Genomic DNA, 15,676 nt, shown 5'->3' with positions numbered 1-15,676 from the left:
CCCCACATGCCCCAACGGGTTACACTTGCCTGGGTCCCGTCGTCCTTGGCTCGCTTGATGTTCTGGCGCCCGTCCACCCAGTAGATGAACTTGTCCAGGGGGTCGTAGTCGATGGCCTTGACGTTCCTCAGCCCGTGCAGGGGCAGGATGAGGTCTGGGCTGTGCTGGTCATCGGGGATCATGCGGCTGATGGCACATTTCTGGCTGAACAGCAAGAAGGTGGTGGGCGCTAGAATGAGGCAAACAGATGAGGGGGCTGCGCGTCAGCATCCGGAGCCAAAGACGGGGTCGGCGGGGATGGACCGCGTCGCCCTTCGCGGCGGGGAAAGCGCCGGAAGGACCTAAAAGTACTTCCAGGGGGTGGACCGTGGGGAATTTTCCTCTCTGCATGATGCGTGTCTCTGCTGTTTCAGTATCTTGTGAGTGCATGAGTTATTTTAAAGCAGATAGCAACTGATTTTTAACTTCTCAAGACTTAAGACAGAAGCAGGGAAATAGTAGCAAATAGTCAACTCCCACCCACAAATGTACTTGCTGCCTGGACAAGTGTGTGAGTTGCCGTCGGCCCTCAGGTGGTCAAGTGAATGGTATGAGGTGAACGATGGCGTGGGAGGGGTCACCTCGTGGGGGTGTCAGTGAGCAAAACGGCCTCAGTGCAGAAACTGCACCGCTCAGAACGTTTAAGAGGCCAACAGCCACAGCCTGTCAGAATTCCAGTTGGGTGGCTTGAAACAAAGTCACGGCCCCCAGTCTGCTGGCCACAGGAGCAGAGACTCGAGTTACAGGCATCCCCGCTGGGTGATGGGTCACCTGCACCACCTGTGCTTGACCCCGCAAGGTCTGGCCCCCAGGGGACGGGGACAACAGGACCAAAGGGAGCCCAAGAGTAGGGAGGCCCAGGCTGGACAGAGGACCCACTACTTCATCAAGACACAAACACATGGGCCAAGCCCTCGGCTGAGACATTCCACGGGGGGATCTTTGGACATAAAACACCGTCACTGGGGAGAGTACTCACTCACAGAGCCGGGCCTAGGCCTCTAGGTATCAGGCGGTATATACGGTGCAAAACCTACTCAGCCACCCGTGAACACCGGGGCACCCCCAGAAAAGGAGCTCCTTTCTAAGGGCACCTGGGTGGCTCAGTTGGGGAAGCATCTGGCTCTTGATTTTGGCTCAGGCCATGATCTCGCAGTTGATGAGTTCAAGCCCCGCGTCGGGCTTGTGTGCTGCCAGCTCGGAGCCTGGAGCCTGCTTCGGATTCTGTCTCCCTCTCTCTCCGCCCCTCCCCTGCTCGTGCTTTCTCTCTCTCTCTCTCTCTCTCTCTCAAAGAGAAATAACAACGTTAAAAAACAAATAAATCGATAAACATTAGAAGAAAGAAAGGAAGCGTCTCTCTCCCTCGGCTCCCAGAACCAGCCTGATTTAACACGGGCGAGGGGCGCGGGAGCCAAGAAAGACACTCACGGCTGCAGTTGCGGCTACTGGGGTCTAGGGTATAGTGGGAGGCACAGCCGCAACGGTGACCACCAGGGATGGCGAGGCACAGCTGTCCACACTGCCCGTTGTTGTGCGTGCAATCGTTGAGGCCATCCTGGCGGGAAGAGTGGAACACCAGGATGTCCATCACGAAGTCCAGGTGGCCCTGGATGAGGGTGCGGTTCCGGCCACTGGTCTTGTCGGCCCTCTCGATGCTGTGCAGGTTCCAGTCTGTCCAGTAGATGTAATCGCTGTACTGGGTGAGGCCGAAGGGGTGTGGGAGGTCGTCGGCAATCACAACCCGCTCCTGACCTGCGTGGAGACACGCAGACGCGGCATCAGCAACACACGGCCGCCGACTGGTTCAAAGCTGCCCGGCCACTCGGGTCAAGGTCCAAATGTTCAACTGCTTTGGAAAACGAGCAGGGCCGGCTGAAGCCGGACGCCACCCACCCCGTGACCGGGCAACTCCCCTCCTATCCCGCAAGAGGAGCGCACGTGGGGTCCGCTCGAGCTCGACATCGATGCGAGTGCGCACGGCAGCAACTGTAAGAGCCGCGAGCGGGAAACAACCCAAATGCCCGCCCATCAGTCGTGCGGGTGAAAAATGGTGGGCAGCTGAAAGAAGCCAGACCCTAAAGAGCACGTGCCGTATGATCACCAGGATAGAAAGTTCTAGAACAGCAAAACCGGCACCTGGAGACAGAAGCCGGGGCAGCAACCACACCCTATACCCCAGCAGCGGAAGACCCTTGTAATGAACCGTGGGGTAACCCAACGATAGCATGGCCACGTGCAGAGCCCACGTATGATACACCACACACGGGGCTCCGTGTCAGTGTGGAGATTACTTAAAAATAAAATCTCAGAGGGGCGCCTGGGTGGCTCAGTCGGCTGAGCGTCCGACTTCGGCTCAGGTCATGATCTCGCGGTCCGGGAGTTCGAGCCCCGCGTCGGGCTCTGTGCTGACAGCTCAGAGCCTGGAGCCTGCCTCTGATTCTGTCTCCCTCTCCCTCCCCTCCTCCCCTGTTCGCTCTCTCAATCTCTCTCTCTCTCTCAAAAATGAATAAACGTTAAAGAAAAAAAAATAATAAAATAAAATCTTAGAAACGTTTTCTTTGAGACTAGGAAAAAAACATGCCGCCACGTCAGTATTGGTTATCACGGGGCGGTGAAAATTAGGAATAATTCGCGTTTCTTCATATGGTTCTGTATTTTCGGAAAGTGTCTACGCTGACTATTTTGCCATTGGGAGAACGCCAGTTATTAAGAGGCTCCCCGACTGCTTCCATCAAATGCACATGTGCGCTCCCCGCCCCCCCCCCCCAACAAGGGCCCTGCTGCAGGGACAGGTGTTCACAACCATCATGCGTGAGACACACTTTTACCCCAACAGCCCCAGGTCCGTGCTCCAGGCGCTGCTCGGCTCTCAGAAGCCCCGTTACCCACCCTTCATCCACCCGGGGGCCTTACTAATCGAGCGCTCGGTAAGTGTCTGTGGCATTCAACGGAACGCGTGCCACAGCAGAGTGCCAGCCAGGCCCACGACACGCGGCCACCCTCGGTCTGCAGGGTCCTGCAAGTCTCCAGGGTTTCCGTGGATTTCCGCCCGAGCGTGTCTTCGCTCTGGGGTAATTACCGAGCTTAATTATTTCAGGCAACCGCAGCTGTTCAGTGACTGGTTCCCCACATGCACCAACCAGCCTCTTGTCGTTCACTGCGGGCCTGGGGACACATTCAAACCTTGCCGTTGGCCTCAGAAGCCAGCACGGTGAGCGTGCAGGGGCGGGCGGGGGGCGGGGGGGCGGCGGTGGTGCAGCCCGTCTGGAGCAGAAACCAGGATGCTGGGGCTGGGACAAGCCATTCGGCCAGCCTGTGCCTTGGTTTCCTTACCTGTGAAATGGGCACAAGCACGCCCACCCCAGGGAGCAGCAGCCATCAGGAATTCAAGTTCGCCCCCTCACACAGGGCGGCCCCATCACCTGGTGCGTTACCGAGAGAACTAACATAACCACTCCCCTCCGGCGGAACAGAGTCTAGACTTGCACGCCCCGCCCCTACTGCTGGGTGACTTGGAACGAGGCATTTTTTTTCTCTTTTTTTACCTAATCCCAGGATGTTGGGTGTGGCCCGTGAGTGGTCCCAGCACAATGTCCGGCACGCAGTAGGTGCCCAGGGTCCAATGGAGATTAAACGTGTAGCCCTGGAATCTCTCTGTGACCTTGGGAAGATCCTGTGACCTCCCTGGGCCTCAGTTTCCCCATCAATGAAAGCCTACGCTGTGATACTGAAGGATCAAACTGGACTCCTGGCACACGGCTGAGCCGGGACACGGCTCTCAGTAGGTGTGCAGGAAAGAGCTGTCACCCGGGGCCTCTGTCAACATGCCCACGGCAACAGCACCAGGGGGTGGAAAGGGACAACCCCAGGAGAAGAGAAGGCTGGACGAACAGCCAGGGGTGTGTCCACACCTCCTGGGGGGCCTCGGGACTTGCAGGCCAGAGGGGACGGTGCAGCGGGGGCTGAGAGACAGCCAGCGCCCCGGCCCAGGGATGTCCCATCGCCGCAGGCCAAAGCCCCCGGCCCAGCAGGACCCCGCCTGGCCCTCACCCAGCATGTCGGACGACTCGATCATGTTGGTGTCCAGGTCCGTCCAGTAGAGACGCTGGTCAGCGTAGTCGATGGTGAGGTCGTTGGCCCGGCCCACCTTGTCCACCAGCGTCATGCAGTTGGTCCCGTCCATGAAGGCCCGCACGATCCTGGGCTTCCCGCCCCACTCGGTCCAGTAGACGTACCTGAAAGACACAGGGAGGGCAGCTCGGGCTCGGGTGCGTCCTCTCTCGCTGCAGGGCAGCGGGGGAGGGACACGGCCACCCCATCTCCTCTGCGTGGCCCCCACCGGCCTGGAGAAAGCCGCATCAGCGACATCCCTTCAGGAAGCAGGGACGGGGCGACGTGCTCGGGGCCCCCCACGACCCTAACATCCCCCCAGATGCCGTCACCGGGCCGCCTCCTGAATTCCCACAGCAGCGCACCTGCAGAGTTAAGTGGGAACGCACCCGTTTACGGACACCAACTGGGGGCACAGATGGGGTGACCACGTAACAGAATATCCAGGCTGGGACACTTTGGTAGCAGAGACAAACGCGAATCAAGCTGGCCAGGACGCCGCGGTGACAGGGGAAGCCAGGCTGGGCAAGACGTGGGCAAGTCAGGGTCCCCTTACTCAACGAGGGCGGAAGACAAGCACGCGGGGCCGGCAGGCACTGCAGGGCCAGGATTCAAACTCAGCTCTCCTGCCCCCAGTGGGCCCTCCTTCCCTTTTCTGCAGCAGCTCCACAGAAGGAAGCCCCGTTCCAGAACCGTGTATTACTTGCCCTTCTGCTAAAACCTGGGCCATTCGCTCTGCGCTGTCGTCCTAAAATCTCTCCTTCCCTAACAGAGCGTGCGACAGGCAGGGTCTGGGGCGTGCCATACGCATCACTGATGCTTTAGGGGCGAGCACTCTGTCCGTCTGCACTCTGGTGCAGAGGGAGACGCGACCCTGGCCCCTCTGGCCCCAGTGCCCCGGGGCAGGGCCCCCAGGCTGGTGGCAGATAAAAGCGGGTGCCTTGCGAGGCAGGTGAAACTCTGCCCAGGAGGCCTGCAAGATGCCCTCTGCGAGCAGGCTGGAATCCAAGGACCTCAAAGCCGGCTCTGAGATGGAAAAGTCTGGCGGCACGTGGCGGGGGAAGGAGCCCAGCTCTGCTCTCCCTGGCTACGTGACCTTCAGTAAGTCACTCAGCAACTCTGAGCCTCGGTTTCCACATCCGTAAAATCAGGGACAAAGACACTTGCCCCTCGTAGGCCCCCCCAGATGCTGTGCCGAGACAGCTCACGTGAAAGTACCCAGCGCGGCACCCGACACAGTGGCCGCCACTCCTTCCCTCGGCCTCAGTTTCCTCTCTGTGAGATGAACTGGACACATCCAAGGGTCCTACCAGCACCGGCCACCTCAAAGCTAGCGGGGGTCATTACCGCTCGAATCACAGAGCGCCCGCTGGACAGCCACCCCCCTCGGCCACGGGTCATCCCACGCCGGCTGACGGACAGAAGTGGGAGGGGACAGAGACGTGTGTGACAAGCAGAAATGGCTCTCACCCTTTGGTGGGGTCCAGGGCCAGTGACCTGGGGTTGTCCAAGTCCCTCCACACGAGGACCTGCCGGAACTGCCCGTCCAGCCGGGCCACTTCGATCCTGTTGGTCCCGGTGTCCGCCCAGTAGAGGTTCTGGCCCATCCAGTCGACGGCCATGCCTTCCGGGTAGTCGAGGCCAAACTCGATCACGTGCTCCACGGAGCTCCCGTTCATGAAGGCTCGGCTGATGGTCTGGGGGCAGGGGAGGAGGCAAGGGACACGGGTTAGGAAGCGGCATTTTTGCAGACCTCTAACCAGGAGGTGCTTGGCCGACCTGGAACACGATACCGACCACGTCTGGGGCCAGATCGTCACCAGCGACAGTTTTCAAGTAAACGCTTGAAACGCAGCCAAATACAACTTTTTGTTAGGGGAAAAAAAAAATGATTTGGTGATATTTAAACATTTACATTTTATACGCGTGTGTATATAGACACGTCCTTTTATCCAAACATCTACCTCGTGAAATTTTATCTGGAGGAACTAATGTAACGCAAAAGATGAGAAGCTGCTGAAACGTCAGTGAGGCTTGTGCACAGAGGTGTTCACGACCGTGGTAATGGGGGTGGGGAACTGGAAGCCACCACAGCATTTAAAATAAGGGAATGGTGGGGTGCCTGGGTGGCTCAGTGGGTTAAGCATCTGACTTCGGCTCAGGTCATGATCTCACAGTTCGTGAGTTCGAGCCCCGCGTCGGGCTCGAACGTAAGACCTTTGAGGCAGGGCCGTCACCGGCAAGGTGTTCACGGCAAAGCCGTGCATGTAGGACCCCTTGCAGACTGTACCTTCAGGCTGACGTCCGTCCAGTAGATGTGATTGTTGGACACGTCGAAGTCCAGCGCGGAGGCCTCCTTGACGCCCGTGAGCGGGATGGCCACGTCATTGTTGTTGGTCTCCAGGGAGATCCTGTGGATGGCGGCCCTGCTCGTGAACACCAGGAAGGCCTCGGGGACGATGCAGGTCTTTGTGTCGCTCAGCAGCTCCAGGCCGATGGGGCAGCCGCACTTGGTCGCGCGGGGCGTGAAGAAACACAGGTGGCTGCAGCCCCCGTTCTTGTCCGCACACGGGTTGGTTCCTGGAAGGCAGCACAGCGGCTCTGAGCACGGGCAGCCCGGAGAGAGAGGCGTGCCTCGATCTGCCATCACACGTCCCTTCATCTCCGCCGGACGTCGAAGGGGGACACCAGGTGGGGATGACGGACACCGTCCAGGGAAGGGGCAGTAACAATGACCCGGTGTGTCCGAACTCACGCCGTCCGGCCAGCAGCCTGGGAGGTGGGGGCCGTGCCCACCCCCGTTTTTCAAGCAGGGAAACTGAGGCCTGGAGAGGGGACAGGTGACACAGGTGGCACAGGAACTAGCACAGATGTAAGAGTGCCACGTGACGGGACAAGTTACCCTTCCCTGGGCCTGGACTCCTGGCCCGCGGACCGGACCGATGCCCCGGACGGCCCCTCCAGTTCACCAGTGCTTTGCAGCCTCCCAAACTCGGGAGTCGCCCAGGCCCGCCAAAGGGGCCTCTTCTTTTTTTTTTAAAAAAAATTTTTTTTTTCAACGTTTATTCATTTTTGGGACAGAGAGAGACAGAGCATGAATGGGGGAGGTGCAGAGAGAGAGGGAGACACAGAATCGGAAACAGGCTCCAGGCTCTGAGCCATCAGCCCAGAGCCCGACGCGGGGCTCGAACTCACGGACCGCGAGATCGTGACCTGGCTGAAGTCGGACGCTTAACCGACTGCGCCACCCAGGCGCCCCCAAAGGGGCCTCTTCTTTACGAAAGCAGACGGCACTGGGCATGATCATTTATTTTTGGCCAGCCTGTTATTCTCACCTGCTGAGGTGCTGCTAAAAATCGGCTTTTAGTGGTAAGTATTTCAGCTAAAATGAAAGAATCCTTTTCCCCAGCCCTCTCGGTAAATCCTCGGAGGAGAGATGAACCCAATTTCTCAACTTTAAATCATATCCCACGGACACATCTTTTTTCCTAGCTGTTGGGTTTTATTTTTCGTTTTGTTTTCTTTTCTTTTTAAACACTCACAGGCGGGCCTCACCTTCGAAGGTGGATAATCAACATGTTTCAAAAGGCGACTGGTAAAACTAAGTCCCCTCGTCTCTTTACCAGGAGTGCGGGTCGCTGGACAGAAAGGCCCATCGCAGGGACACAGAGGCACCCCACACCGCCTCACCTCACCGCCAGGCCGCTGCCCAGCTGCCCCTCTGCCAGGCAAACCTTGCCGCCCCCTGCTCCCCAAGTTCCAAGCTCAGGTGACCTCCCTCGTGTTTCCAGGCCAGGCATCCCTAACATCCCAGCTCTGACCACTGCCTGTCTGCAGAGCTAACTAAGGAGGGTCTCACCACTAGACTGTGAGCTACTTAAGGGCAAGTGATGGATCCTCATTCATTCATTCATTCATTCATCCCCCAGAGGTCTGATGAGCACCTCCGAGGTAGAGGTGCTGTACTAAGTACAGACCCCTGCCCCCATGGAGCCCAGAGACCCGCCCCTCCACCTCCCCTACCACACCCGGACGCTACTCTCTCCAATGTAGCCTACTGCCCTGCACCTGGAATCCTTTGCATAAAGAGACAAATTGTCACGTTAAGTGAGATTCGGCAGATCCTGACTTTCAGCTAAAAGGTGTGTATTTGAGTGAGGGGCCATGAGACAAGGATCACAGCCCACCCCAGGGATGAGGCGAGGCAGACCCGGGGTGAGTCCTGAGCTCAGCCACTTCTCGGCCATGTGGCCATGCCTCCTTCCTCCCAGTGTGAACGGGGCAACACTGTACTGAGCGTATAGGGCTGCTGTGGGCACTGAGGCACTTAGCCAGAGCTGGCACACAGCAGGCACTCAACGAACATTAACCATTATGACAACATTGCCAGAGAGGCCTGCCCACAACCACCACTAGTCAATATCCCAGGCCCGTTAAAAAAAAATTGGGAGAAAAAAAGGGGCGCCTGGGTGGCTCAGTCGGTTAAGCATCCGACTTCGGCTCAGGTCACGATCGTATGGTCCGTGAGTTTGAGCCCCGTGTCGGGCTCTGTGATGACGGCTCAGAGCCTGAGCCTGCTTCTGATTCTGTGTCTCCCTCTCTCTCTGCCCCTCCCCTGCTCATGCTCTCTCTCTCTCTCCCTGTCACTCAAAAATAAATAAGCAGTAAAAAAAGTTAAAATGTATACACATATCCCTGACCGAGATGCCACACCCATTCCCTCCTGTCCTTAACCAGGTATCACCATATCCTGTCCTGCCCCTCCCCAGACTGGGTGCCTGTGGACCAAAGGGGGGCCACAGCCCACCGCTTCTCCCTTGTGCCAGTCGGCATGGCTGACCCGTGGCTGGAGGCTGACCACACTCACCGACAACCTTGGCCACGTTCACAGCCTTGAGCCCCATCAGGTCGGGCAGCTGGTCGATGATGACGTCCCGGGTGGCCTTGACCTTGTGCACACGCTCGATGCTGCGCCGTTGCCAGTCGGTCCAGTAGATGAAGTCCCCTAGCAGCGTGAACCCGAAAATGTGCGGGAGCTTGTCCTCCAGGAGCGTCCGCCTCTTGGTCCCGTCGACGTTGATCACCTGCGGGATGGCAGACGCAGGTGTGAACCGGCCTCGGGCCTGGGCTGCCTGAAATACGACAGCTCCCGGGATGCTCGGCTCCGCCCTCGCTGGGCCAGGATACAAAGCCGGGTGGCATGGCTCACGGGCACAGCTGGACAGATGACCTCTGCGGTGACAGAGCTGGCTCAGGGCTCTCCCCGCAGCCTCCCCTACCTGGGTGCGGCCGCTGTGCCGACAGGTGTCCCCTCCCTTCCTGCTGGCAGCGGCTGCCTGCAGCACCAAAGTGCGGGCCTCCGACCAGGGGCGGGCTGTGACCGCAACATCTGCCCACACGCAGCTCTGGCAGACATCGGATCACTCTCTCGACACAGACTCGAGTTTCAAGAGGCTGGATTACAAACACGCCGTGGGCCCTGGGCAAGACCTTCCACTTGTCTGTGGACCGATTTCTTGCTTGGTCGGGACCAGACGAACTCTGAGTCTGATGACTTCTGGGCCTGAGTCTAAGCCTGTAGCTCTAAGACGCTCTCCATCCGCAGACCCGCCACCGGCCATTTGCTCTGAGATAGAAGAACTCAATCTTTTTCTGGGAGAATCAGTGCTGAGGCAAAGCGTTGACCACAAAAGCCACAGAGGAGAAAACTACCGTCAGACGCGAAAACGCCTTAACCAACCGAAGCACACAAATGGGGTAAGATGTGATTCCGATGACAGGTGACCCTGCAGAAGCTGACGCTGAAAGGAAGACTCGACAGAAACACGAGGGCGAGGCTCTCCGGCTCTCAGGCCAGGATGAAAGAGACATGATGAATGAAAGTCAGGTCCCAACAGGCCTCCCGCAGCCAGATTAGATTTCCAGCTCATCAAGAAAAGCGATAAATCCTCTGTTTCGCAGGTGGGGGGAGCGTAAGACAGATCAAGTTCATGCTGAACAGAAGAGACTTGGGTCCTCTGCTGTTGGACAGCACAGGACAAAACTGCTTTGGTCACCTGGGAGGGGCAGGGAGCTCCACGTCCAGCCCGGCCAGTCCCTGTACCCCGCGGACCTCATTTCTCCACCTGTAACTGAGAGGAGTGGCTGGGGTCACCCAGGGAACTTAACCAAAGAAAGAACAATGGCCGGGCCCCGATCAGAACCGGAAGGCCTGGCCCCGGTACGGATCCTGAATGCAGCTCCACACAGGTGGTCCCAACGTGCAGCCCAGGTGAGAACACCGGATTAGGTGATGCCCTTGACCATGAGCTGGGGAGCTGCCGGCCTCGCCCAGGAGGGAGCTCAGGTGGTATTGATTTCTGTGCCCACCTCTGGGTACTACTTCTGGCCCCTCTGGTTTCCCTCCTTCCTCAGCTGGGAATAACCAGGTCCGGGGAAGCAGTGGTCCACACGGACGGCACATTCACGCTACAAAGAAAATCATCCACCGCTAGAAAAAGAAAAAAATCACGACTCAAAGCCGTAAGATACCAAAATGTCAGTACCGCCTTTAAGAGATTTTTCTCTTCCTTCACTATTTCCATATTTTCTCAACTTTCTTTAATAACGGAATTCCAGACATAAATAAATACACGTTCTATTGAACCGGGGCAAGAGAGTACATTTTTCCTGGCTCAGGAGCAATGAAAATGAGCCCACGGAGGACACGGGGCCAGCAAGGGTGATGGCGTTGGCTGCAGCCCGTCCTCTCTCCCCGCCTCTGCCCCTCCTGGGCTGCCCAGCTGCACCCACCGCCAGGGAGGGGAAGGGTCCCGCACACTGAGAAGCCACCCTACGACCCCGATCATTTTCCATCCTGGCTGCAGAACCCACGAAGCACCTCGAAGGCTCTCCACCAAGACTCCTAATACTTGAAAAAAATTAACGATCCCAAAGTGATCTTCTTATTAAAAAAAATTTTTTTTAACGTTTATTTATTTTTCAGAGAGAGAGAGAGAGAGAGAGAGACAGAGCATGAGTGGAGAGGGGCAGAGAGAGAGGGAGACACAGAATCTGAAACAGGCTGCAAGCTGTCAGCACAGAGCCCAATGCAGGGCTCAAACCCACAGACAGTGAGATCATGACCTGAGGCGAAGTCAGATGCTCACCGACTGAGCCACCCAGGCGCCCCCACCTCCCACCCCCCACCCCCCCGCCAATGTGATTTTTTATGGCGGCTTTCAGCACACCATGAGCAAATCCAGACCATCCGTAAAAGTTAACTCTGCTGGACGGGGCCTTTAGCCAGTCCTAGAGCACCAGAAGAGTTGGTCTACTGGGAGCACCCACGTCTCAATATTCCAAATTTCCTAGAGCCCTAAGTGGCGCTGAGGGTGGGGAGACAAGACACAGGGCACATGCCCATCTGACTCCTGCGAGGGCAACGCATCCACACGAAGTCAGGAATAACGGAATCGAGTCTGAACACCCGGGAATGTTGGGGCCAGGGGAGGGCATGGGAGACAGATTTTCCAGGTCAAGCGCTGACAAACTTTTCCTGCAAAGGATCATAAATATTTTCAGCTTTGCGGCCATATGGTCCTTGTAACGCCAAGAACAACCACAGGGAGTGTGTAAGGGAACAAGTGTGGCTGTGTTCCAGGAGAACATCGTTGGTGCAGAAAGCAAAAATTACTTTCTGGACGCTGAAATGTGAATTTCGTGTCACTGTCACATGTCACGAAATAGCACTCCAATTATTTTTTTCAATCATTTAAAAGTATAAAAACCATTCTCAGTTTGAGGTTAGTACAGAAACAGGCAATCTGGCCCACAGGCTGTAGTTTCTCCCCCGCTCTAGAATAGAGGGGCCCGTGCCCTTGATTTTCGGGAAAAGAAACTAGTCGTCTTCAGGAAGTTACAGAAAAATGATCACGCAGATACCAAAGGCGCCCGGGGGCCAAACTTGCTCTCTCTGACCCGTGGCTTCTGCCCTCCTGTGCTTGGCCAACTCCACGGTCCCAAAGAAGCCCACGCTCAGCCCAGCACTGAGGGGAAGACGCCACACAGGTCTGCGGGGAGGCCCACAAAACGTGGACCCCAGAAAGTCACCTGGCTGTAGGTTCTTTACACCGAATCCTCTGTTTCCACTGACTTAGTCACGCAAAGAGATATGAGCCCAAGACCAACCCTTTGAAAGCACACGTTTAAAGGAAAAAGACTTCTGTCTTCTTAATAAAACAAATTTTTTTAATGTTTGTTTATTTTTGAGAGAGAGAGAGCATGAGCAGGGGAGGGGCAGAGAGAGAGGGAGACACAGAATTCGAAGCAGGCTCCAGACTCCAAGCTGTCAGCACAGAGCCCGACGTGGGGCTCGAACTCCTGAACCGTGAGATCATGACCTGAGCGCCCTAAGATTTCTGTTTTCTGATGGAATCATTATCACAGTCAGACATAAACCAGACATAAATTAAAACTGCCATGGTTATTTTGTTCCACGTAATAAAAAAGATCTTAGACACACACTTGCGTGCACGTGGCTCAGCTGCTGGGATGCCCTGTGCTCTAACTTCTTCCCTGGGGACGAGGGACACACGGCCAACAGGCCTCGAAACCATCACTCTCACACTGAGTTTTTATTCTGGTTGTACCGGAAGTCGCCTCCATCGACTCAGGAAATGTCAGGAGCAGGGAGATGGATAGATTTTTAACTTCTCAGTCCGCGATTTACCCCCAGCCCGCCGGCCAGCCTGCCCTGCCTGGGTACTCTGTCTGAGAGCCTATGTCGATGGCAGATGTCCGCCAGCAGATGTCAGCTGCACTGTCCCAGCCGGAGTGAGACAGCAGGGAGCCTCAGAGAGCCCAGACGATCCAGGGCCCCCCAGCAAGTCCACGGCAAGCCACACGCTGGTGACAAGTGACACTTCATGCTGCAGAGACAGGCTGAAGAGCCGGGGCTGGGGGTCGGCCTACAAGACCATCGTCAAGTCAGAGCAACCCAGAAGGAAAGAGCCGAGGAGGAAGCTTTACAGATGAAGCCTTCAAGGAGCGAGACCACTCCTCGCTTCTACTCAGTAACGGCTTAAACCACCCCCCACGGACACACACCACAGAGCGTGCAGAGGTGAGGCTGCTTCGCGCGTGTCCAGCCGTTTAAAAAACTTTTCTTTAACGTTTATTATTGAGAGACAGAGAGACACAGAGCGTGAGCAGGGGAGCGGTAGAGAGAGGGCGAGACACAGAATCCGAAGCAGGCTCCGGGCTCTGAGCTGTCAGCACAGCCGGGGCTCGAACTCACAAACTGCGAGGTCATGACCTGAGCCGAAGTCGGTCGCTTAACCAACTGAGCCACCCAGGCGCCCCAGCCGTTTAAATGCTTTGCCTATTTCAGCGCTGATAATGGGTACAATTCCTCCCTCTACTCTAGAAACAGGAGGCACCAGAATCCGCACAAATAAGCTGGAGGAGAAGGCAGGGCATCAGAACAAGTACGGCCGGAAAAGCAGCCGAGGCGCCGCCTGGGAAGCTTGAATGTCACCCCCCAGCACCCCGTCCCCTCTCCCCAGCGTCCCCCTGGAGCACTGACTGCCCCCGACGTGCTGCACTGTTGTCCTGTTATCCCTGCGTCTATCCCCCCGTCTAGGACACCCGCCCCCACCAGGGGGCCCTCTGTGCCCTGCTGCTCTCCCAGCACAAGGCGGCGTTCAGTAGACCCTGCAGAATGGACAGGTGCTTGCCGAGGGGTGGGGACGTGGCAGACGGCACTGTGATGCGACGGGAATTCTGTTCAGGGACCGGCTGAGCAGCCACGGGAAAGGGGCACCTGCCTGGACAGGGATGAGAGGAGGGGGCCCAGCAAGGGGCAAGTGGGAGCCACAGAGAGCGTGTGGGAGGGAATGATGGAAGGGCGTGGGAGCGGGCACTCCTGACACAGAGCGCGTGTGTCTTGAGTCCCCACCGGGGGTTAGCAGGCGACCCCCATGCCGGCTGCACCCGAGAAAGCTCCCATCTGCTCTGGGAACAGCCACTCGCAAACAGGCGAAACGGCGATAACGATGCTGATGACTCAGTGACTGAGCCGGAGCACCAGCACTGGATGGGCTTCGAAGGTGCTAGTGCTTCCAGCCCGGAGAGGCGGCCTCCGGCATTTAGGAAAGGCAGACGCAACACCGCGTGGCCAAGCGCAGGGGACAGAGACTCGTCCCCATGCACGAGGCCGCCGCACATGGCAGGAGGGAACTCCGGGCTTCCGCGGGAGGGGACCGGAGGGCAGCTGGGCACGGGGGCTCCGGCAGCACTCGGGACGGAAGGAGCTGCTGGCGGGAGGCCCCACGCCAGGCTGCCATGGGACTGGCATCTGCCAGGAGGCACGGACAGAGAGAAGTGTGGGGCGGCGCAGCTCAGGTTAGAGAGAGCTCAGGGAGGCAGTGCGTCCGGTTGCTTTAACGAGCCAAGTGGACACCCCTGTGACCCAGGCCCTAGGAGCTGCAGCAGGTCCGAGGAGGAGGGAAGTGCTCTCACGGTTGGGAGCCCCGCAGGGCAAGGAGGAGAAGAGAGAATGCCCAAGCAGATGGTGGGGGGGGGGGGGGGGGGGGCGCGGCAGGCCTGGTCCTGAGAAAGTCTGAGCACGAGCTAAGGGCACCCACGGGGCAGATGCCTCCAAACCCAAGGGCTCCAGACACAGGAAGAGGGTTAAGGAGGCGTCCCGGGGCATTCCTAGCCCAGAAGGGTGGGAAACTATGGGGCCGCTATGGGGACGGCGTCCACAGACCTCAGCCCCCACCCATCCCGGAGGGCTCCAACCCGCTCGTGTTGGGGAGGTCGGGGCCGCCCCCCAGAGCGAGCCTGCCTGCCCCCATGGTGGGGGCCACCCCGTGACTCCCACCCATCGTGACGGCAGCCAGCAGGCCCCCTGAGGGGCTGGCCTGCACCTGACGTCCAGGACAGGTGTCACAGACACGGCCAGCAGGAGGCCCCACCTGGAGGGCAGTGTGGACTCTCCAGCGATTCAGCCTGTCCCATAAATCCCACGTACGTGCTGCTAATGCCATCCAGATGCCTTCCCGTCTGCTCAGGCCGGCATTTCCAGACCTTTGTTCTCCTCCCAATGCAGCTGATCCTATAAAGTCCTCCTCGGGGCCCGATGGCCTCTTCAAAGGGAGAGCCGGCTTATCACCGTCTAAAGTTCCTTTCTTCCAGCACACACAACCCCACCACACGGAACGCTTCCTCCCCGCCGGAACGACCCCACGACGTCTGCCCAAGGCCAGCACCCGGGCTCCTCAGCGTCTGACTTGGCTGCTTCATTGTCACTGGACATAGTTTCTCGGAAGAACGACAGCTGTGGCTGTCCCAGCTTGGTTTCTATGTCCCCTGACCATGGAAAAGCAAACACATCCCCCCCGCCCCTCGGCTGTTGCCCCCTGAAGCCCTCAAACTCCCCCGTGACCCCCAGCAGGGGCCTTCTGCACCTGGCCTGGGGGCCTGAGCCAAAGGTCTGCCCTAAGGAACATCTGTTGGTCATATTCACCAAGATGGCCCGGCCCCG

The 15,676-nt window shown here is 57.9% G+C and overlaps 1 protein-coding gene across 1 annotated transcript in view; it reads right to left on the bottom strand.

Annotated features, from left to right (window-relative positions):
- Positions 1-15,676, bottom strand: part of LRP5 (LDL receptor related protein 5) — a 105,731-nt gene that overhangs the window by 24,215 nt on the left and 65,840 nt on the right. The window contains 6 exon segments of the mRNA XM_045486152.1: positions 30-229; positions 1,468-1,791; positions 4,090-4,274; positions 5,620-5,846; positions 6,440-6,729; positions 9,017-9,233. Coding sequence (XP_045342108.1) covers positions 30-229; positions 1,468-1,791; positions 4,090-4,274; positions 5,620-5,846; positions 6,440-6,729; positions 9,017-9,233 — 1,443 coding nt within the window.

The sequence above is a fragment of the Leopardus geoffroyi genome, chromosome D1 (genome assembly GCF_018350155.1).
Source record: "Leopardus geoffroyi isolate Oge1 chromosome D1, O.geoffroyi_Oge1_pat1.0, whole genome shotgun sequence".
Lineage (NCBI taxonomy): Eukaryota > Metazoa > Chordata > Mammalia > Carnivora > Felidae > Leopardus > Leopardus geoffroyi.
The sequence above is the reverse complement of the archived record's forward strand: the minus strand, read 5'-3'. Positions and strand labels throughout refer to the sequence as shown.